General features: G+C 39.2%; 1 protein-coding gene across 1 annotated transcript in view; it reads right to left on the minus strand.

Moving 5' to 3' along the window:
• Window positions 1–24,606, minus strand: part of CAGE1 (cancer antigen 1) — a gene marked incomplete at its 3' end in the record, with an annotated part of 51,694 nt that overhangs the window by 4,657 nt on the left and 22,431 nt on the right. The window contains exons 7-10 of the mRNA XM_035030812.1: window positions 20,248–20,328; window positions 19,926–20,033; window positions 6,176–6,280; window positions 5,275–5,345 (exon numbers count right to left, since the gene is read on the minus strand). Of these exons, the coding sequence (XP_034886703.1) occupies window positions 5,275–5,345; window positions 6,176–6,280; window positions 19,926–20,033; window positions 20,248–20,328 (365 nt within the window). The remainder of the gene's footprint in view (window positions 1–5,274; window positions 5,346–6,175; window positions 6,281–19,925; window positions 20,034–20,247; window positions 20,329–24,606) is intronic.

A 24,606-nucleotide genomic window follows, 5' to 3' on the forward strand; every position in this document is an offset into this window, starting at 1 on the left:
CCCTCACCCCTGCTCGCTAGCTCTTTAAATAAATAAATAAATAAATAAATAAATAAATAAATAAATAAATAAATAAATAAATAAAATCTTTAAAAAAACCTTTTATAAAAAATTTTTTTCTATAAAAATATTTCTACAAAAATTGCATTTCACCTAATTTTTCAAAATCATTAGTATAAAGTTTTTATTATATCTCTTTAATCTCTGCTGCACCTGTTGTCATTTCTCCATTTTCATTTCATTTTGAAGTTTCCAATAGTAAAGTCTTATTGTCAGTAAATGATCTATGTTTTTGTCTGAAATTCCTGTATCTCATCTGCATTTCTTCAAGAGTTCAAGTAGCTAAAACATTCTCAGTTGGCACTGATTCTTATCAGCACTTTGCAGATGGTATTCCATTCTCTTCTGGCTTTTATTGTTGCTATCAACAGGAGAGCTGTCAGTCAAACTGGCTTTCATTTGCAGGTACCTCATTTCTCTAAGCCTGGGTTTGTTTTTGTTTTTTTTTATAAAGATTTTATTTATTTATTTGACAGAGAGATAGACAGAAGAGCACAAGCAGAGGGAGTGGCAGAGGGAGAGGGAGAAGCAGGCTCTGCACTGAGCAGGGAACCCAATGCAGGACTTGATCCCAGGACCCTGAGATCATGACCTGAGCCGAAGGCAGACGCTTAACATCTGAGCCACCCAGGCGCCCTCTAAGCCTGGTTTTAAGATAGCCTTTTATCTAGTTTTCTTTAGTTTCACAACAACACTGCGAGGTCTTGGTTTCTTTACATTTATCCCCTTCAGATTAAAACCTTATTCTGAAAAATCCTCCATAGTTTATTCTCCACTATTCTATTCTCTTTTTCTAAAATTTCAGATATTTTGGATTTTTCTACTCTGAGCACTGTTTCACTTGACCTTTATTTCATGTGTGTCTGTGTGATACAGTGTATGGATTTTTTTTCCTCTAACTCACTAATTCTTTCTTGTTCTGCGACCAATCTGCTGTCTATCCTGTTCATTGAGTATGTATTATGTACGTATGTATGTATTTCTGTGACAGCAAGGAACTGGAAGAAGGGTCATGTTAGATAGTGTGGTCGTAGAAGGCCTTCTCTGAGGAGGTGACATTTGAACAGAGACTAAAGCTCGAGAAGGATAGAATGTCAGCTCAGGGGAAAACATTCCAGGCAGAAGAAAGAGCAAGAGTGGATGCCCTGAAACAGGGCAGTCTTGACAAGTTCTAGGAACTAAAAGGAATAATGAGGTTAGAGAGAAACAGTACAAGGTAAGATTATGTAGGGTTGGGCGCCTGGGTGGCTCATTTGGTTAAGCAACTGCCTTTGGCTCAGGTCATGATCTTGGAGACCCAGGATCGAGTCCCACATTGGGCTCCCTGCTCAGCAGGGAGTCTGCTTCTCCCTCTGACTCCCCCCCCCCTCATGCTCTCTCTCTCAAATAAATAAATAAAATCTTAAAAAAAAAGATTATGTAGGGTTTTAGAAGCTGTAGTGGAGTCTGCATTTATATTGAGTGTGGAGGGGAGGCTATTCAAAGATTTAAAGCACTTTAAAATAGTGCAATCTGACTTGTGGTTTTTAAAATAATTTTTAGAGAGGTATAATTGACTAACATTTTATATTAGTTTCAGATGTACAACATGTTTTAGTATTTGTATATATTGTGAAATGATCACCACAGTAAGTCTAGTTACCATCTGTTACCATATAGTTACAAAAAATTCCTTTCTTGTGATGAGAAATTTTAATATTTACTCTCTTAGCAACTTTCAAATATGCAACACAATATTATTAACTATAGTCACTATGCTGTACATTACATCCCAAGGACTTATTTTATAACTGGAAGTTTGTACCTTTGACCCCCTTTACCCATTTCACTGACCCTCCCCAACCCCACACCAACCACTAATCTATTCTCTGTATCTATGAACTTGTTTTGTTTTGTGTTTTAGATCCCGCATATAAAGGAGATCAGATGGTATTTGTCTTTCTCTCTCTGACTCATTTCATTTAAATGATGCCCTCGGGCGCCTGGGTGGCTCCGTCGGTTAGGCGACTGCCTTTACTGCCTTCGGCTCAGGTCATGATCCTGGAGTCCCTGGATCGAGTCCCCCATCGGGCTTCCTGCTCGGCAGGGAGTCTGCTTCTCCCTCTGACCCTCCCCTCTCTCATGTGCTCTCTCTCATTCTCTCTCTCTCAAATAAATAAAATCTTTAAAAAATAAATAAATAAATAAAAAATAAATAAATGATGCCCTCAAGGTCCATCCATGGTGTCACAAATGGCTGCATTCCTTTGTTTTTATGGCTGAATCATATTCCATTGCATACATATACCATGTTTTCTTTATCCATTTATCCACTGATGGATACGTAGGTTTTTTCCATATCTTGACTATTGTAAATAATGCTGTAATGAACATGGTGGTGCATATACCTTTTCAAGATAGTTTTCATTTTCTTCGAATAAATACCCAGAAGTAGAACTGCTGAATCATATGGTAGTTGTATTTTTAATTTTTTGAGGAACTTCCATACTGTTTTCCACAGTGGCTGCACCAATTTACATTCCCACCAACAGTGCACATCTCCACATCTTAGCCAACACTTGTTACTTCTAGTCTTGTTAATAATAGCCCTTCTAACAGCTGTGGGGTGATTTCTCATTGTGGTTTTGACTTGCATCTCCATGATGATTAGTGATGTGAGCACCTTTTCATATACCTGTTGGCCATCTGTATATGTTGAACTGGGATACTTTTGTGAGAGGATCCACCTCTCACCATGATGTTGTCATAGATGTCATGGGGAGTAGGGTAGAGAGAACAAGTCTAAAATTTCATAGAAAAGTATTCCTGAACCAGGAATGTATGGAGCAGGGATTTCTGTATCTGAAACTGATCTGGCTACAGGTGTTAACAGAGAAAGCAATGTTTGGGGGAGAGATGCATGATGACTTCAATCTCTGCAGCATTGTGGAAAAGCTGCTTTACTCAGACTGGGAAGAAAGTGAATGTATCTCTGAGGAAAGGGCATTTGAGTGGGGATTTGAGGGACAGTAGGAGATAACTGGGGTGCGGGTAGCCTGAGCATTCCAGGTAGAACAGCCTATACTACCACCATGAGGCAAAAGGGAATGTGATGCATTTGAGAAGCTATAATATCTCCAGTGTGGCTGAAAGCAAGGCAGGGGGGATTCGAATGGTGAGATGGGGTTGGAAAGGCCGGAAGAAACTGTATCTTGAAAAAACTTGTAGGCCATGTTAAGAATTTTTGCCTTTATCTAAAAGCGATGGTTTGTTTCCCCCACCCTTCTTTACCCCCCTCCCATATGTTCACCTGTTTCGTTTCTTCAATTCCACATATGAGTGAAATCATAAGGAAACAAACTGTAAGAGACTCTTAACAATAGAGAACAAACTGAGGATCGCTGGAGGGGAGTTGGGTGGGGGGATGGACTAAATGGGTCATGGGCATTAAGGAGGGCACTTGTTGTGATGAGCACTGGGTGTTATATGTAAGTGATGAACCACCAAATTCTACTCCTGAAACTGCGATTGCACTCTATGTTAACTAACTAGAATTTAAATAAAAATGTGAAAGAAAAAAAATAAGAGCGATGGAAGAAATCACTAAAAGTGTTTTAAGGGGCATGATCAGATTAATATTTCACAAAGATTACTCTGACTGCATGTACAAAATGGACCTCACCAGGTTCCTTCTTTTATTTAGTCTTTTAGAAAAGTCATATACCATTCAGGGCTTTTATAAGGAAGCAGCTGTGTCTAAGATCCAAGGCATGTAAATTGAAAACTTACAGAATATCCAGTGAAAATGTTTGAAGAAAGATCCTTCAAATGCCCCTAAATTTTAACAGAATACACTAGACCAATTGAAAGAAACATTTCTCTAATGATGTATTCGATAATTTTTGAGGCAGCTTACACCTTTTAATAAGATCAAAGCTAATTCACTGTAATTAAAAACTATCCTCGTGAATATAATAGACTATATTTGATTAAAAAGGTGACAATCCTGATCACTTAAATCAATTCACACGATTTGCGGCAGGGGTTCTTGAACTGTCCAGACATTCTAATCTCCTGGACAATACACTGTTGCCCAGAACCCATGTGATATTTTAGCTTATTGGATTGGGGAGTAGAGTCTGGGCATTGGATGTTTTTTAAAAAACATTCAGGGGAATTCTAATAAGCAGCCAAAGTTGATAACCATTTTAGTCAATTTATAGAACTCAGATATCAAGTCTCTTCTTGAACACAAACTGGATAAGCCAGTTTTCTGAAATACAAGTTTAATAAAACCATTTGAATTTTAAAAATAACTGGGGCAAAGCAATAGGGCCTGAGTGATTGTTTGATATTGTTTTAGAAATATTAGGTTATTCATTATTTTTATATTTTATGAGCCCATGATGATTGAACATTGGCTGAGTTTTCTTGGTAATAAGTTAAGGAGGAGCCTTATTTTACTTCTCTTGAGTGTATAATAACATCTCCTTCTTCCAAATTTAAAGCTTGTCAATGTCAGTCTGAAAAACCAGAAAATTGTTTTAACATTCATTTTGCTTAGAAATAATAGTGAAAAACAAAAACAAACTTCCCAAGGTACAAATATCCACACTGTCTTTCAATTATCTTGTGGTGAGTTACCCTATAGAAAGTTCATATTTGGGGTGTCTTTCTATGTAAGATTAGACCTTTTGCTTACGCTCTAGTGCTAGTCAGGACAGTATAAATGAAACTGCAGGAAGGATGAGGAAAGAGCATATGGGAAATGAGGATAATGAGTGAAAAAATTTGCAGAATTTAAAAATTTTGGAGTATTTTCAAGCTGAATCTCATTCTAATGAGAGCTTAGTTGGTTCTTGATAAACGTACATGTATGATTCATTTGGTGTGAATTCAAGAACATTTTGTGGATAAAGTCTAAGCATTGCAAGATTATTTTACTTGAATACCATGGAATATCTTCTGAAATTTTTGGATATCTCTCACTAATTCCATCACCTCCCTCCTCGCTGAAATCAAAGGGAGCTCTGAGAAAGGAAGATGAAAATCCACTTATTCAAGTAGTCAGACATTAAACAGACTCTTTTACTGGAAAAAAAAAGTCTTAATTTATAAAAACTGCACTATTTTCCTCTTCCTAGGAGTCTAAGAACAGAAACTTGGCAAGCCAGAGAGCAAAATAAAATATGAGTAAATGTTTACAAAATTAAAAACTAAGCTTTTTCAACTTACTATGCAATCTGGGAGTGGGATATCTCAAGTCTTTGGTCAGCACATTTGATTATTTCTTCATATGAGGTAACCTTGAAAAAAGAAGCTAAAAATTATTCTCTGATAAATTGTAGAATTTTTATTTTTTGCTTAAAAAAAAAAAATCTCTATACACTGACATTCAATTATGTGACTCCCACCAGTAGTTTTACAGTAGGCAAAACATCTTCCTTACAGTTTGAAATCAGGAATATGAATAGAAATAAAATTATAAAGTGCCTACTCATCATGAAGGAGTGAAGTGTCAGAAAGTGGACAACCTCAGTGGGTCAACTATAATCCAGTTGTTTTCCACACAAGTGGTGGATGTATCCACTGAGGGTTAGAGCCTGTTTGGTTAAAGTTAATGCAGCTTTGAGGAGGTAAACTACAATGTTACGTTGGCAACATTTATAATTAGTCTCAAAAGGAAGTTGCAGTACTAAGACCTGAAATTGCTGATGGCAGAGGTAAAGATACACACAATGTTCTTTGCTAGGTGTCAGCTAAAAAAGCTAACGGGAGCATTTATAATGCCATTAAAGAAGTAAAAGGAATCAATATAAATATGTTCCATCATTCCTCAGATCCTTTGTAGCACCAAAATTCTATTATTTTAGTATTTGGCATAGTTTTAATTTTTTTTTATTTTTAAAAGATTTTATTCATTCATTCATTCATTCATTCACTCATTCATTCATTCATGAGAGAGAGAGGCAGAGGCAGAGGGTGAAGCAGGCTCCCTGCAGAATCCCGATGTGGGACTCGATTCCAGGACCCCGGGATCATGACCTGAGCTGAAGGCAGACGCTTAACAGACTGAGTCACCCAGGCACCCTGGCATCGTTTTTAAAGACAAAGATTTCTATAAGAAAATTTGTACCTTATTTATTAAGTTGCCTAAGTGTCTTTGATACTTGTCATTTTCTTCAATGAGTCTGTTGCAGTGGTCTTCTTTTGACTCTAGAATATTTCCCAATTTTGCAATCTATGGAGAAACATCAGTAAAAATACTAACTTGGAAACTGTCATGAAAACCATATACTGAGAACAAATGAGAACAGTGACCTAAACTTTATTCCAAGATTCTCTTAAACCAAGTTGTACCATAAGTGAATCAATAGATGCTAATCCTAGTTAGACTGCATTTAGAACAGATAAGCAGAAATTATAATTTTATAATTAGTTATAATTCTCTCCAATTTAATATTATGAAACAGCTTTGCAAATAATTTAACACTTATTAGTGAATACAAATATCAGCCCAAATCTTCACTACCTTCTTTTTTTTTTATGCTCTATCCATTTATAACCAATGCATAAATATATTTGATTGTCTCTGAAGTAAAGCACTGATGTGCTTGATGATGCATTTTCAGGTTTGATAAATATTCTCAACTTGCATTAATGATGTCAAGTTATAAAAAAAAAGGTTCAGCTCTTATGTCACGTTCTAAGATTCAATGTTTATTTGCAAAAAAAATAAGAATTAAAAATTTTATTTCTAAAAGTGACATCTTGGATTAATTATCAGGAAAGGGTATTCACAAGTTCCCTTAGCAGTTACCTTAATTTTCAAATCAATTATAGAAGAAAAATGACAGAAATGTCCGCATTAAATACCAATGTTAAGGGGCGCCTGGGTGGCTCAGTTGGTTAAGTGTTGGCCTTTGGCTCAGGTCATGATCCCGGGGTCCTGGGATCGAGCCCCACATTGGGCTCCCTGCTCAGCGTGGAGCCTGCTTCTCTATCTGCCTCTCCCCACCCCCACTCATTCTCTCGCTCTCTCTCTCATAAATAAAATCCTTAAAAAGATAAAAAAAATACCAATGTTAAAGAATGGCCATCAATCTTCTGTTTTAGATATACTTATGTGTCTGTAGTGAAATCCCCTAGGAGAAGCAATGGCAAAACAAATTTGCAGCAGAAATAGCAACTTTCTTATTCTTATTTACTTAAAGATTTTATTTATTTATTTTAAAGAGAGAGAGAGAGCTAGAGAGAGAGAAGGAGCAGGGGAAAAGGGAGAAGCAGACTTCCCACTGAGCAGGGAGCCTGATGTGGGCCTCCATCCCAGGACTCCGGGATCATGACTCGAGCCGAAGGCAGATGCTTAACTGATTGAGCCACCCAGGCGCCCCTCTTACTTTTTTTAAAAAAAGATTTTATTTATTTATTTATTTGACACAGAGAGAGAGCATGTGAGCATGGGGAAGAGCAGAGGGAGAGGGACGAGCAGAGCCTGATGGGAGGCTTGATCTCACGACCCTAAGATCATGATCTGAGCCGAAAGTAAGAGACCCTCAACGGACTGAGCCACCCAGGTGCCCCTTATTCCTACTCTCTTATTAAATTAATGGGGACAATACCAAGTTAGTGGTCCTACTCCTCTGACTACACACATTATTTAAGGTAGGGAGTATAGCTATTATTACCATGATTTAACAGATGAAATCAAGGTGAAGGGAATCTAAAAATTTTTGAAAGGATATGTCTAGAAGTGAAAAAACTAAAATCCATATTTATCATCCATTAGTGTAGGGCTTTTCCCACTCTAGTCCTTTGCTTCTCCTCACCTGTACTCCTCACCGGGAGCTTCCTATATCTCATGACCTCTTACTGAGGCATTATGGAATTGCTTCTCACTTCTGTTTTTCATTATAGACTTCATGGCAGGTTTTGGATTTCTTTAATGGCTTTCAAGATCAAAGTAAGAACCCTTTTAAGTCCTTGGATTGAATTTTTTTTTAAAGATTTAATTTATTTATTTGAGAAAGAGAATGAAAGAGAGAGAGAGAGAGAGAGAGCATGAGGGGGGGGAGGGTCAGGGGAGTAGCAGACTCCCTGCTGAGCAGGGTGCCTGATGCAGGACTCGATCCTGGGATTCCAGGATCATGACCTGGCCCCAAGGCAGCCGCTTAACCAACTGAGCCACCCAGGTGCCCTGGATTGAATGTTTTAATTTGCTGACCTCAAATTAAAGGAAGAAGAGGAAAATATTTCTTAAGGAATATTTGTTTTAGAGATAAAGGAATAGCTCTTGTAAAGCAGTTTTTTGAATTACAGTGAAAATCAAAATTTTAAGTTTCTGCTGAAGCGTGTAAAGTTTAACTGCTTTAAGAGTATGACTGACACGATAAATTGCACATATTTCAAGAGCACGTTTTGGTAAATTTTCACGTATGTATTCAACTATGAAACCATCACCACAATCATGATAATAAACATATCCATCACTACCCCTCCTCTTGCCTCTTGGTAATTCCTCCCTCCTGCCTGCCTATCTTCCCTGACTCCCACACTCTATGCCAGCCCCCAGGCAAATACCAATCTGCTTTCTGTCACTGGTGATTAGTCTGTATTTTCTAGAATTTTAGAGAATAGAAGCAAACAGTATTTCCTCTTGTCTGGCTCTTCTTGTTCCACACAATTTTGAGATTCATCTACATTGCATGTGTAGCAGTAGTTCATCCCTTTTTCATTGCTGAGTAGTAGTCCATCTTATGGACGTGCCACAGTTTGTTTATCCAGTTCATCTGTTGATCAGCATTGGAGTTGCTTTCAGTTTTTGGCTATTATAAATAAAGCTGCTAGGGACCTTCATGTATAAGTCTTTGTATGAACATACGCTTTCTTTTTAAAAAATATTTTATTTATTTATTTGAGAGAAAGAGAGAGAGAGTGCACGAACGGTAGGGGAGGGGCAGAGGGAGAGGGAGAAGCAGGCTTCCCGCCAAGCAGGGAGCCCAATGCGGGGCTCAATCCCAGGACCCTGGGATCATGACCTGAGCCAAAGGCAGATGCTTAACGACTGAGCCACCCAGGCACCCCTGAACATATGCTTTCATTTCTCTTGGGTAAATACCTAATAGTAGACTGATGGTATATATTTATCTTTTTAGGAAACTGCCAAAATGTTCTTCAAAGTGGCTGTACCATTTTACATTCCCATCAGCGATGTATGAGAGTTGTTGCTCCATGTCCTCATCAATCCTTGGTATGGTCAGTCTTTTTAATAGACACTGTAATAGGTATGTAGTGGTATTCGTTGTTTTAACCTGCATCCCAATGATGCTGAGTATCTCTTCATGTGCTTGTTTGCTATCCATGTATCATTTTAGTGAAGCATCTGTTAAAATCTTTTTGCCCACTTTTTAAAAAAGATTGTATTTATTTTGAGAGAGAGACTATGTGCACATGACTGGGGGAGGGGCAGAGGCAGCAGGAGAGAGAGAATCTGAAGCCAACTCCAAGGTGAGCACGGATCTCACGACCCTGAGATCATTACCAGAACCAAAATCAAGAGTCAGACGCTTGAGCTGCTGAGCCATCCAGGTGCACCTTTTGCCCACTTTTTAAATTGGGTTATTTTCTTATTACAAAGTTTTGAGGGTGCTTTACATATTCTAGATAAAATTTCTCTATCAATTCTGTGATTTTTCAAATGTTTTCTTCCAGTTTGTGGCTTGTCTTTTCATTAAGAGCTCAAATTTTAAAGTTTAAAAAAATATCCCCAAATAGAAAAGTTTTAGAAGACAGTGTATTAGAGTCAAATCACTGGAAAAGTCTAAAACATTTTCATGAAAGCATACCAAAAAAGTACTTTTTAGTATGTAAAGTAATAATTTAAAGGATGGGGTGGTGGCAACATTTCCCTTTGGTAAAGGAAGATATTACAAAATAACCTTGAATGTGGCTACTTGACTAATATTAATGAAAGCTTTCCTTTAATGTCGTGTCTTTCCCTTGATGTCTCAGAGATGCTGTAATGCTTCAGAGCCAAATGCTAGGAAATCTGAACCCACTCCAAGTCTCCACCAAAAGAAAGCAGATTTGAATGAAGGGAGAGAAACTGAACATTAGTAAAGTGACTTTCTATGCCCTTGGCTTAAAATGGCAGGAAGTAGGGGCACCTGGGTGGCTCACTCTGTTAAGCGTCTGCCTTCGGCTCAGGTCATGATCCCAGGGTCCTGGGATCGAGCCCCGAGTTGCGTCCGGCTCTCTGCTCAGAGGGGAGTCTGCTTGTCTTCCTCTCCCTCTGTTGCTCTCCCTGCTTGTGCATACCCTCTGTCAAATAAAGTTTTAAAAAAATATGGCAAGAGATATAAGTCAAACAGATGACAGAACTCCCATTCACCAGACAGTTCACAGAGAAGAGCCTTCCCTGGGCTCTATTGCACCTGGCCCTAGATTTCTGGATCCATAGATACTATGCCTTGGGCCACTGCCCCCCGACCTCCTATCTGGTCAGTAATTCTTGTGGTTTCCCTTTTAGGCCTTTCGCATGACATTCCGGCATGGTTTTGGCCCTGTTTAGTTTTAGTCCTTTGATTTTGGCATCCTCTGTTGCCCCCAGTGAGGATCTCAGGTCTCATTGGGAAACTCCTCCCCTGCTCCCACCCCTCTAGCCTCCCCAGTCAGTCGCCATAACTAAGTGAAGGTAGAAGAGAAATCAGATTTGGGGACAAGCTAAATTGAAGGAAAAGAATCTTTAGATGAGTATCAGGCCCAGGAATATGTACTGTACAAATTTAAAACACTTTGGCTTGGAAAGCAGTTTGGAATCTGCACGTAGTGGATATTATTTATTCTATCACAATTCCTATTCCTTGAAAATATAATGCATGTGTTAAAACCTGTGTTAAATGACAATTGTTAAACTGTGCATATAATAAAGTCTACAGGTGAGACTGTCCCACAGATACAATGGTAAAAGTAATATACTGAAAAATGTTCCATCTTACTGCAAGTATAAATTGAAAGGCCAATTGTTTAGAAAAATTTCAAGTGATAATATTTATTACTGGAAGGTTTTGGTGAAATAGTACCACAAACACACCGATATCTGCAAGGTAAAGTTTAAGTCTTTTGAAAATTCATTTGATAGTGTACATAAAGATCCACAGGCTTATTTATAGTTTTATTTTTTTAAATGCATTTTTTTTAAAGATTTTTATTTATTTGTCAGAGAGAGAGAGCACAGCAGGGGGAGCAGCAGTGGGAGAGGGAGAAGCAGGCTCCTCACTGAGCAAGGAGCCCGATGTGGGACTCGATCCCAGGAGCCTGGGATCATGAGCTGAGCCGAAGGCAGACGCTTAACGACTGAGCCACCTAGGTGTCCCTTATTTATAGCTTTAAAAGCAGTAATCCCACTTTGATAATTTATTCTAAGGAAGTAACTCACAAAGGAAAAACCTCTCCAGATAAAAGTAAAAAGAACCCAAATATCCAACAAGGGGAATGGCTAAAAAATTATTTTATTTTCACTCTATGGAATATTATGCAGTCATTGAAAATTATATACAATCTATATTCAATCTCTAAGGACAGCATAGTAACATGTAAAAATGTGTGATATGTTAACTGAAACAAAATTCAACAGTTTACATACAGTATGATTTCAACTCTGTAAAAGTGTGTGGACAAAGACTGGATGTATCTGAAATGTTCTAGTGTGAGCTATGATTTATTCACATGTTAAAATACTACACAGGAGTGAAAAAGAGTAAGTTATAGTTACACCTATCACAAAAAAGAATCTTGCAGTTATAAGATTGAGGGCGGGAAACTTAGAAAAGGATATATAAGATGCAAGAGAGAAGATAGGTAAAACAATATGCACGTTGTTTAAAGATAAATATATAAGCAGGAAATATAGACATTCATGGTAAAGGTAAACACTAAATTCAGGATCATGGTTACCACTGGGTGGAGGGGAGGAAAATGCAACTGGAGAGGGACACAGAGAGCTTCAACTACATTCACATTTCATTTCTTTACCTGGGCTGTAGGTACATGGCTATTTATTATATTAGTTTTTACATGGTTTGGTGTGAAATATTTAAAATAAGTACTTTTTAAGATAGTGTCAAAGCCCTTACATAAGGTCCAACAAGACTTCCTCACCCCAGGGTGCTTGAGGGCTGACTGAAGGTGCAGTGGCATGCTCCTCCATCTCCCCAGCACCCCCCTTCCTGTGGTGTCTGCCCACATGCAGCACAGAAGCAGATCCACAGCCAGGGTGATGGGCCTTGACAATCATCTTGAAGAAGCAGGCTTCAAGGGTAGGTCTGAGTAAGGCAGAGGAACAGTTCCCATGTCTGGCCCTGTCCACTTGACCAGAGTAGAGGAAGAAGTCCTCTTGGAGAGCTGCTTCCTACGCTGTGTGGACGAAGCACTGAGAAGTGGAGTGAGAGGTGGAGAAGTCAGCTGGCTGCCGGGGCTGGATGAGGGGCCCTCAGTCCAGGTGTCAGTGTTCAGTCATGAGGTCCTCCAGCAGAAGATTTCCTAAGTTGGGTCCCCGCTATGGCCCCCAATGTTCTAGATTTATGGACGTAGTTCCAAGTTAATAATGTATTAACTGCCCTAATATATTATGAGGCGCTGAAATCCAGATCGCTGAAAAAAAATAAGGTCAACACATTTTGTATTAGTTTTTTATTGCTGCTGTAAGAAATAACCACAAACTTAGTGGCTTACAACAACATAAATTTATTATCTTACAGTTCTGTAGGTTAGAAGTCTGACAGGGGTCTCCTCATTTGGCTAAAGTTAAGTGTCAGCAGGGCTGTGTTCCTTTCTGAAGGCTTTAGGGGAGATTTTCCAGCTTCTGACGGCTGCCCACCTTCCTTGGCTTGTGGTCCCCTTCCCTCATCCTCAAAGCCAGCAATGTTGTGTCTCTTACATTCTTCAGTCGTATCTCTCTCTGACATGGCTGGATGCAGGAGATTAGATTGGGCCCATCCTGATAATTCAGGATAATCTATCTCCATATCTCAAGGTACTTGATATAATCACATCTGCAAAGTCCCTTTTGCCATAAGTGCCTAGATTTCTTATTTTATCAAGGGATGCCAAGTCCCCGTTGTCATGTCCCAGGACTAGGATATGAAGATCTTTGGGAGGCTATTACTGTACCTACCACACACCTCTCTAGTAGGATCACTGAGGCCTTCTATAATGAGGGGTACAAGTGTCCTGGGAATACAGTCAAGCTATTTGGCTCTATCTAGTTCATAATTCCAGGTTTCCTAAGAAAAAAAATTTTTTTTTTGCTTCCATTAATACTTTTTCCTCATATGGGGTTGTCTTACACTCTGCTACTGTCAACTTAGAGAGAAAGTGTGTCAAGGTAGAAATAACATTTCACCAGGACAGTAGAGGTATCCATCATTGTTATGAACGGCCTAGGAGACTGGGACATCTGAAGGCTGGCTGATTGACTGATTGATTGATTGACCTCCCAATTCTTTACACAAAGGTGATTAAATACATAGAGTAAAATATAAATTAAGTACAATTCAACCACAATGTACTGAACAAGTGAAGGACAATCTGCATCTATGAAGACGGTGAAGGCCTGACTGTAGTGCCATGTGTTTGGTACTAAGCTTCCCGGTAGCTAAAGCAAAACTGCAATCTGGCCAGTTACATGATTTTCATTATTCATGTGATAAAAACACACCTGTTTCTAAAGACAAGTTTTTCCTAGTAGGTCTGAGGCCTCAAAGGAAGTTCTCATCCCCATGGCACTAAGTGAGACAACAATCTCTCTGTAACAAACGGAGAAAGAGGTTTCCTAGGATTGCTGAGGGCATAACACCAACCTCAGCTTCATAAAAGCAATTCTGTGAAGGCCAAGCCAGCATGTTCCACACAGCAGCTTTCTGAGAATAATCATGACCCAGGTCGTGACTCCTTATTAAGCAGTGAAATGAATTTATGACCAACACAAAAACAAGGAATAGAACAGAAGAATAAAAAACCAGCAGTTCTTCTGTGTGGGGGGACATGTGTATCTGACCAAGAAGTGAGATGTGTTTTCTACTGTGCATCACTCCAAGAACCAGGAGACGGCTGCACAGATAATCCATCAGGGACGAAGAGCCCTTAAACAAGCTCCGAGTTGGTCAGCGAATAGGCTGATGTTAGATCCCACAGCAAGGGTCTGTAGTGCAAACATTGCTTCTTATACCAGCGTCAGAATAGGATTTAGGAAAATCGAAGCCAGGAAGGTGAGGAATAGGGTGTGGTAGGCACAGTAATGGCCGCCCCAAAATCTCCACACCCTAGTCCTGGGACATGACAATGGGGACTTTGCATCCCTCCATAACATAAGTGCCCAGGGTGCTTGAGAGAGCAAGGAAACAGATGGTAAGGTTGACATCTCCTTGGGGAAACTGAGGAGCAAGCATTGTACCTGACTGGACAGCCATCCTATCTGTGTGACTAGAGTTCTAGTCGGCCCACAATCTTCCTCAGGAGGAGGCTGTTCAGTGGCAGAGAGACCCCCTAACTAGAAAGTTTTCTCAAGGGAATACTGTGTCCAAATCCAGGAACTGGTGGGTATGTTTATAGTTCAGAGGAACCATAATACACTGGGTTGTGATCGTTTTCTTTTGGCTCACTTAGAACATTCTTCCTAGAGTCATAACTTTCTGTCTTGCATCATATTTGTTTCCTTATTCTATGATTATAGGAGATGAATATGAATATGAAAATAATCTGCTACCTTCTGAGTATTTCCTTGACTAGAAATAAACATCTAACTTTAAAGACTACCAAAATAATAAATTAAATAAATGTTTTACATAATAGAGTACTATAGTAAAGTATATGTGTGTGTATATATATACATATATACATAGTAAAGTATGTATATATATATATATATATATAGTAAAGTATAGTGAAGTATATGGTATGTTTTAGGATAGTATTTCAGTTTTTTTATAACTATTATATAATAACAGTTAAAGGATATCTTCTATATTACTGATTTAAAAATATTTTATTTTTATTTTTTAAGGATTTTATTTATTTATTTGATAGAGCAAGAGTATAAGCAGGGGGAGCTGTAGAGGGAAAGGGAGAAGCAGGCTCCTTGCTGAGTGGGGGGAGCCCGACTTGGGGCTCAATCCCAGGACCCTGGGATCATGACCTGAGCTGAAGGCAGACGCTTAACTGACTGAGCCACCCAGATGCCCCTAAATATATTTTATTTTTATAAAAAGATTCCTATTTTACTGAAGATGGGCTCTAGGAGGACCTTGAGGAATCATTACTATTAGCTTAACCTGAACCCTAAACCCCAGCACTGTTAACTAGACTCTTGTCTGTTCCCTCTGATCAAATCCCTGACTTGGGTGTACCTTATCAAAGGCTTCTAGGATCATGACACATTTTGCACTTGACAGTTAAATACCCACAGTGCTAGAGCCTGGCAGTAGGCAAAGCTGGGGTCAAGGACCCTGTCTCAAGCTGGAGGAGGTCAGGAGGTGAAAGGAGCAACAGGAAGTTCAGAAGTGTGATGAACCAAAAGCAAGGGGTCAGAAGGGCCACAAGAGAAGCACATGACAAAGCAGTAGAGGACATATGAGCCATCAAACTTAGCCACAGCAGACCATGTCTTGCTGGCCTAGAGTTCCTTAGAGAATGAGAAGTGAGCCTTCTGGAGCATGCTTCTGCATTTCAGAAACAAAGAGCACAACCAAAACTCTTTATTTCAGAAAATTTCAAACACATACAAAAGTAGAGCGAGGAGTATAATGAACCTCTGCGTGCCCATCACTTAACTTCAACAATCATCAATATTTTTCCATCAGTTTTTCATCCATCTCCAACCTCCCGCCTCCCCAACTCTGCCATCTTTTCATTTCCCTGGAGTATTTAAAAGCAAACCTACCCACTCTATGGGAGAAGATATTTGCAAATGTCTTATCAGATAAAGGGCTGGTATCCAAAATCTATAAAGAACTTACCAAACTTAACACCCAAAGAACAAATAGCCCATTCAAGAAATGGGCAGAAGATATGAACAGACATTTCTCCAAAGAAGACATACAAATGGCCAACAGACAAATGAAAAACATGCTCCGCATCACTGGGCATCAGGGAAATACAAATCAAAACCACAATGAGATACCACCTCACACTCATCAGAATGGCTAAAATTAACAAGTCAGGAAACAACAGATGTTGGTGAGGATGCAGAGAAAGGGGAACCCTCCTACACTGTTGGTGTGAATGCAAGCTGGTGCAGCCACTCTGGAAAACAGTATGGAGGTTCCTCAAAAAGTTGAAAATAGAGCTACCCTATGACTCAGCAATTGCACTACTGGGTATTTACCCCAAAGATATGAATGTAGTGATCTGAAGGGGCATGTGCACCCCAATGTTTATAGCAGCCATGTCCACAATAGCCAAACTATGGAAAGAGCCCAGATGTCCATTGACAGATGAATGGATAAAGAAGAGGTGGTATATATATATAATGGAATATTATGCAGCCATAAAAAATGAAATCTTGCCATTTGCAACAATGTGGATGGAACTAGGGAGTATTGTGCTAAGCAAAATAAGTCAGTCAGAGAAAGACAATTATCATATGGTTTCACTGATATATGGAATTTAATAAACAAGGCAGAGGATCGTAGGGGAAGAGAGGGAAAAATAAAACAAGGTGAAATCAGAGAGGGAGACAAACCATAAGAGACTCTTTTTTTTTTTTAAAGATTTTATTTATTTATTCATGAGAGACAGAGAGAGAGAGAGAGGCAGAGGGAGAAGCAGGCTCCCAAGGAGCAGGGAGCCCGATGCGGGACTCGATCCCAGGACCCTGAGATCATGACCTCAGCCGAAGGCAGACGCTTAACCATCTGAGCCACCCAGGCGCCCCATAAGAGACTCTTAATCATAGGTGATGTATATTAAGGAGGGCACGTGATGTAATGAGCACTGGGTATTATAATACCCAGTGATATATAAGAATGATGAATCACTGAACTCTACCTCTGAAACTAATAATACATTATATGTTAATTAACTGAATTTAAATTAAGAGAAAAAAATAAAGCAAACCTATCCATTCTATTAATTCACTCATAAATACTTTTCAATATGTAATAGATAAGGGCTTTTAAAAGCACAATGATATCCAGGTGCCTGACTGGCTCAGTCAGAAGAGCATGTGACTCTTGATCTCAGGGGTTTTAGGTTTGAGCCTCGCATTGGGTGTAGAGATTACTTAAATAAAACTTAAAAAAAATAAAAATAAATAAAAACAATGATATCGATGGTATTAAAATTAACAATAACTTAATATTATCTAATACCCAGACTATGTTCCTTTTTCTGCTACTATCTCACAAATACCTTTTTAGAGTAGGTTTGTTCAAATCAGGACCACAGAGGTGTCACAAACTGCATTTCGTTGATTTGTTCCTTGTCTCCACTGTCCTTTAGTCTATACTAGTTATCCCTTTCCTCTCCCTCCCTTTTCTTGCGCCATGTGTTTACTGATGAGAATCTTCCACACTCTGGATTTGTTATCATGGTGTCATCTAATATGTCTCTTTATCTACAGTCACGGTAGTTTGGTCTTGAAGCCTGCTTTCGGATCCGGTTGTTTTGGTGAGAAGACTTCATAGATCTTCTGTGTGTGTCCTCCTGCATCACATCAGGGGGCACAGGTGTGCATGTCTCATCTTTAGCGGCTTGAGATTGATTAGCAGGCTCAGGTGCTTGTCAGTTTGACCCATTCATTAAAAGCTCCCCCTCAGGGGCGCCCGGGTGGCTCAGTCGGTTAAGCGTCCGACTCTTGATTTCGGCTCAGTTCATGATCTCAGGGTGGTGAGACTGAGCCCCACATCGAGCTCCGCATCAGGCTCTGTGCTGGGTGTGGAGCCTGCTTGGAATTCTCTCTCTCCCTTTCCTTCTGTTTCCACCACCCCTCCAAACACACACCAATTCTTTCTCTCTCTCTCAAAAAAAAGCTCCCCCTCAGTCTTAAATGTGAGGTTTTAGCAGCCATTATAACTGCTCCCAAAAGATGGCTCTTCTCTTCTGCTTTTAGTAGCTTACCTTTTCAGTGACGAGCTCTGCCTCCCTCATCAGTTATTTGGTTTCTCTGAGAGACAGTTTGTACAAGTAGACTGCAGCCCATTTTAGAAATGACATAGTGTGTCTGACATGCTTCTAGTTGTGTCCTCTTTCTCACTGAAGCTTCCCACCGCTGGGAAGACGAAGGTCCACTCACGTTATCTTTTACGCCCGAAGCACAGAAACTACTAATGAACGACAGAATGGACTGAGGGCTCTCCTCTCATCTCCCTATGCTCAGATTTTACTCGTTTTCAAAGTCCAGCTGCCAATCCCTTCACGAGGTGTCCCATGACTCCCCCACTTGGACAGTATCTGCTTGTCTTCTGAGCTTATCATTCAACAAACATCGCCTCTGTTAGACACTGGTCACTGTATCACTTTCTAAGGAACTTCCCCTTTAACCCTTGTGAACAGTTATTTATGTATTTTATCTTCCTTTCTAGGTTTCTTAGAAGCAGAGATAATGTTTGATTTGGCTTTCTGCCTCCATAATGACTAGCATTTTTAGCCTTTTGTGAGATGTCAATGGTTACTTATTAAAATTTAAAAAATAATGAATTACAAGAAACTTGTGAGCCCTCACCATGTTGGACTTTTTCTTCTCTCTCAAAGCTGAATGGTTATGCTATGAATTTATTGCAGAATGCCAATTTTTTTTAAAGATTTTATTTATTTATTTGACAGAGAGACACAGCGAGAGAGGGAACACAAGCAGGGGGAGTGGGAGAGGGAGAAGCAGGCTTTCCGCGGAGCAGGGAGCCCGATGTGGGGCTCGATCCCAGGACCCTGAGATCAGGCAGACGCTTAACGACTGAGGCAGACGCTTAACGACTGAGCCACTCAGACGCCGCAGGATGCCAATTTTTAATAATTTAGAAATATGATAGACTTCTCTAATTAACTACTATTAAAAACTAAATTACATTAATTAATCACCTTTTCTTATACTGGGATCCAGTTGGATTGTAACTCTGTAACTACCTAGATACCAAGATCACATTTTCACTTTCTTATAACATATTTTTCCTGTTTTATCTGCCTTTATTTTTTCCCAGCTTTATTGAGATATAACTGACATATAACACTGTGTAAGTTTAAGCTGTCCAGCATGCTGATTTGATACACTTCTGAACTGCAAAATGATCACCACCACAGCATTAGCTAACATCTCCATTAAGTCACATAATGACCATCTCTTTTCTGTGGTGATGCTTTCATCTGTAGATGGCATCTAAAGTGAACTATTTCCCAAAGTACTCCTTAATCATAGTTGTTGTAAACAGCTATTGATACATTGATATTAAGAATGGTGGTAGCAGAGTGCCTGGCTGGCTCAGTCTGAAGAGCATGCAATTCTTGATCCCAGGACTGTGAGATCGAGCCCCATGAAGGGTGTAGAGATTACTAAAAAAAAAAAATTAATTAAACTTAAAATAAAAAGAATGGTGGTAGCATATGCAAAAATATAAACGTGTTTCAATCACTGTGAAAAATAGCACCCATTTTTTGATTTCTACATTTTGAAAGAAATAAATCTGATTAGTCTAAATAGGTAGGACAATATGTAAAATTTCAAAACCTGAAAATGCAAACTTAAGTTCTATACTTTTATGGTTGAATAATACTGCCACAGTGCCAGTGTGTGACCATTTTAATGAACAAATTTTTTGAAGGTTGATAGTTTCTAAAACTTGTTAATAAAATGGCACTATGTATAAAAATGCTAGCAAAGCAACAAAGGTCTTTCATACCAAGAAATCAAGCTCTTCGTTCAGATTGTGGTCCTTATTCAGTTTGACTCCCAATAAGACAGGCACATCTCTAATATTCTTGGCTTCATCTGAATCCAAACTTGTAACCTGAGATTAAATATATTTGTGCTCACTTCCAATACTTTCACATTCCTTGGGAGATCTGACAATAAATACTTTATAAGTTTAACAGTCAAAGAGCTCTTCAGTGGCTAGAATAATAGAAGTGTAGAACTTGGAGCTAGAAGGATTTCAACAAATAAGCCAAAAGAAATTGTATTTTTGCATGTTAAAGACAGTACACGGTAAATGTTAAACTCACCTTGATAACCTGATCTTGAAATGCTTTTTCTTTTGCAATTAACTCTCTAAAAGCTGTGATTCTGTCTTTATGTTCCAGGAACTGAGGAAAAAAAGAGTTTTATATTTCAGAAAAGGAGAAGAGATAAAAGTACATTCAATAACATTTATAGTAAGATCATCGAATCATGCACTGTCTAGTCTCTGGTCTCCAAAGATCTACTGTTTTTACAGCTCTTGTACAGAAGGGAGTTTAGATGGCAGATCCGAGAGTCCTCAGGAAGGCCTGCTCATCATGCTGCCCCCTGACTAGCATCTGGGAACGTGGATGCAGGAGGAGTTCCATCATTTTGTACTCTGAATGGCTCGTTGTGCCTAACCTTTTGTACAGAGAGTGTCGTTCATACTGAACGCCTCTTTCCTTCCGGAGGGTCCAGAGTTTTAGTACGTGCTAGGGTGACATCCCTATGTGAGCAGCCCGCAATAAAAACCCTGGGTGCTGGGTCCCTAATGAGACCCTGGAAAAATTTCACACATATTGTCACAGCTCATTGCTGGGAAAATGAAGTGCATCTTGTGTGACTCCACTATGAAGGGGCTCTTGGCAGCTTGAATCTGATTTCCTCTGGACTATGCCCCAAGCCCCTTTTCCCTATGCTGACTTTGCCCCGTGGCTTCTCACGATGACACCGAGTTGCGACTCTGGCCGTACGTGCAGCCCCACGGGTGCTAGCAGATCATGGAACCTGAGTGCAGGCTTGGGATCTCCGGGAGCTTACCCCAATATTCAGTTGTTTTTACAGTTAGGCTCTCAGAATTCTTCTTTAAAGAAAAAAAAAAAACCTACCAACTTTTCCTAGATGTAATTTATAATCACTTCTTATTTGTTCATTTGTTCCTTCATGAAAATAACAATAAATTTTAATATTCAATATTCAAATTTCTCCAAAAAGCAGTGAGGTAAAGTGTGATGCACAGAATTATTTTTATTATGAACTATTTCCAATATTTATTTATTTATTTATTTATTTATTTATTTATTTATTTATTTTTAAGATTTTATTTATTTGAGAAAGAGAGAGAGAGAGATTGAGAGAACAAGTGGAGGAGGGGCAGAGGGAGAAGCAGACTCCCTGAAGAGCGGGGAGCCCGATGCGGAACTCGATCCCAGGACCCTGAGATCATGACCTGAGCCAAAGGCAGATGCTTAACCAACTGAGCCACCCAGGCACCCGGCCAATATTTATTTTTTAAAAGATTTATTTATTTATTTGAGAGAGAGAGAGAGAGAGGGAGAAGCAAACTCCCCACTGAGTGTGGAGCCCTACGCAGGGCTTGGGGCTCGATCTCACGACCCTCAGATCACGACCTGAACTGAAATCAAGAGTTGGACGTTAAACTGACTGAGCCATCCAGGCATGCCAACAATTTCTAATATTTAAAAAAATAGAGAAAAAAACTGAACGAACCTCCATGTAATTATCACCCAGCTTCGACTATTGATGGCTACTGGCCAGTTTTGAATCATTTATACCCCCAACCATGTCCTCCTCCCTCCAATCCCCCTTCACAGAGTCAAATTACAGACACCACATCATATCACCTGCCAGTATTTCAAACAACAACACAAATATCTGAAATTTTATTTCTATAACATCATGCTCCAACCCTCAATGGGGCTTATTTTTGAAGGCTGGTTTAAGAAATGGAGGACAGTAGTTTCTCTGTGTATCTGTTATTCCTTGATCAGGTTAACTAGGAGACAAAGAGATTCCCTGGACTACCTGCAACAAATATTCTATCCACCTCAGTTCAGAGAAGTAATTTCCTCATAACATAGGACTGAATTTGTTTCTACGATCCAAGATCCCATATCTGAATACAATTTTATTCCATTAGCTGATAAACTTGCCACTTCTGTATTCCTCTCACATTAAAACTGGCACAAATTAACAACCTGGTATCACCTTTTATTTTAGAGAAAGAGAGAGAGAATGAGCAGGAGGGGCAGAGAGAGAGGAAGAGAGAATCTCAAGCAAACTCCGAGCTGAACAAGAAGCCTGATGCGGGTCTCAATTTCATGACCCTGAGATCATGACCTGAGTGGAAACCAAGAGTCAGGTGCTTAACCAACTGCACCACCCAAGTGCCCCGCCAAAAACAATTCTTCAAAAAAATCCAAATTTGGAGAATTTCTTTATACTTTTATGTCACCTTTTTCTTTGATTATTTTTTTCACCAAAAATGATACAATTTTTAGAATAAAGAAAAAATACAGTACCTCTTTATCTAAATCTTTCTTTTTAAGATGGAAATGCTTCAATTTTTGTAGCATTGTATCACTAACTTTTTCACTCTTTTTGAAATGTTCAATAATGGGAGTAGTGATGTCCTAAGAGTAACAGTTTGAGAAGCTATAGTAAAAAGTTTTCAGTAAAGCTAAAGGGAGGACAGAAAACAAAAAGTTTTCAGTAAAGCTAAAGGGAGGACAGAAAACAAAAAACCAAAAAAGATAAAATATTGAACTCAATTCTTCAATTACTCATAAGACATCCAATAAATAGTGTGGAAAGAATTCTTATAGATTCACACTTGTATATAAGTTGTTATTGGGACAGATTAGTATGATCTCTGGTAAGTTAATATTCATCTATAATAACAATACATACTTACACATTCACACCTACACCCTCTCTTAGCCTAGCCTGGTCAGTTTACAAATCCAAACTTCAGCCAAATTTCTATATCTGACACCAGAGTAATCAGACATCCTCAACAACACTGAAACTCTAGATAACTCAAGGGTGCCCAGAATGAAGGTATTTGTATGCATAACTTCAGGGTCAAAAATGTGTGCATGAGATATGATACTTTATGTGGAAAACCCCAAAGACTCCACCCCAAAACTGCCAGAACTCATACAGGAATTCAGTAAAGTGGCAGGATATAAAATCAATGCACAGAAGTCAGTGGCATTCCTATACACCAACAACAAGACAGAAGAAAGAGAAATTAAGGAGTCGATCCCATTTACAATTGCACCCAAAACCATAAGATACCTAGGAATAAATCTAACCAAAGAGGCAAAGGATCTGTACTCAGAAAACTATAAAATACTCATGAAAGAAATTGAGGAAGACACAAAGAAATGGAAAAACGTTCTATGCTCATGGATTGGAAGAACAAATATTGTGAAGATGTCAATGCTACCTAGAGCAATCTACACATTCAGTGCAATCCCTATCAAAATACCACCCACTTTTTACAAACAAATGGAGTAAATAATCCTAAAATTTGTATGGAACCAGAAAAGACCCTGAATAGCCAGAGGAATGTTAAAAAAGAAAAGCAAAGCGGGCGGCAACACAATTCCGGACTTCCAGCTCTATTACAAAGCTGTCATCATCAAGACAGCATGGTACTGGCACAAAAACAGACACATAGATCAATGGAACAGAATAGAGAGCCCAGAAATGGACCCTCAACTCTATGGTCAACTCATCTTTGACAAAGCAGGAAAGAATGTCCAATGGAAAAAAGACAGTCTCTTCAACAAATGGTGTTGGGAAAATTGGATAGCCACATGCAGAAGAATGAAACTAGACCATTTCCTTACACCACACACAAAAATAGACTCCAAATGGTTGAAAGGCCTCAATATGAGACAGGAGTCCATCAAAATCCTAAAGGAGAACACAGGCAGCAACCTCTTCAACCTCAGCTGCAGCAACTTCTTCCTAGAAACATCACCAAAGGCAAGGGAAGCAAGGGCAAAAATGAACTATTGGGACTTCATCAAGATAAAAAGCTTTTGCGCAGCAAAGGAAACAGTCAACAAAACCAGAAGACAACCGACAGAATGGGAGAAGATATTTGCAAATGACAAATCAGATAAAGGGCTAGTATCCAAAATCTACACCAACACCCAAAGAACAAATGATCCAATCAAGAAATGGGCCAAAGAGATGAACAGACATTTTTCCAAAGAAGACATCTAAATGGCCAACAGACACATGAAAAAGTGCTCAATATCACTCAGCATCAGGGAAATCCAAATCAACCTCAATGAGATAGCACCTCACACCAGTCAGAATGGCTAAAATTAACAAGTCAGGAAATGACAGATATTGGCGGGGATGCGGAGAAAGGGGAACCCTCCTACCGTGTTGGTGGGAATGCAAGCTGGTGCAGCCACTCTGGAAAACAGTATGGAGGTTCCTCAAAAAGTTGAAAATAGAGCTACCATATGATCCAGCAATTGCACTACTGGGTATTTACCCCAAAGATACAAATGTAGGGATCCGAAGGGGTACGTGCACCCCGATGTTTATAGCAGCAATGTTCACAATAGCCAAACTGTGGAAAGAGCCAAGATGTCCAT

The sequence above is a fragment of the Mirounga leonina genome, unplaced genomic scaffold, assembly GCF_011800145.1.
Source record: "Mirounga leonina isolate KUSES-001 unplaced genomic scaffold, KU_Mleo_1.0 Mir_366, whole genome shotgun sequence".
NCBI classification, from domain to species: Eukaryota; Metazoa; Chordata; class Mammalia; order Carnivora; family Phocidae; genus Mirounga; species Mirounga leonina.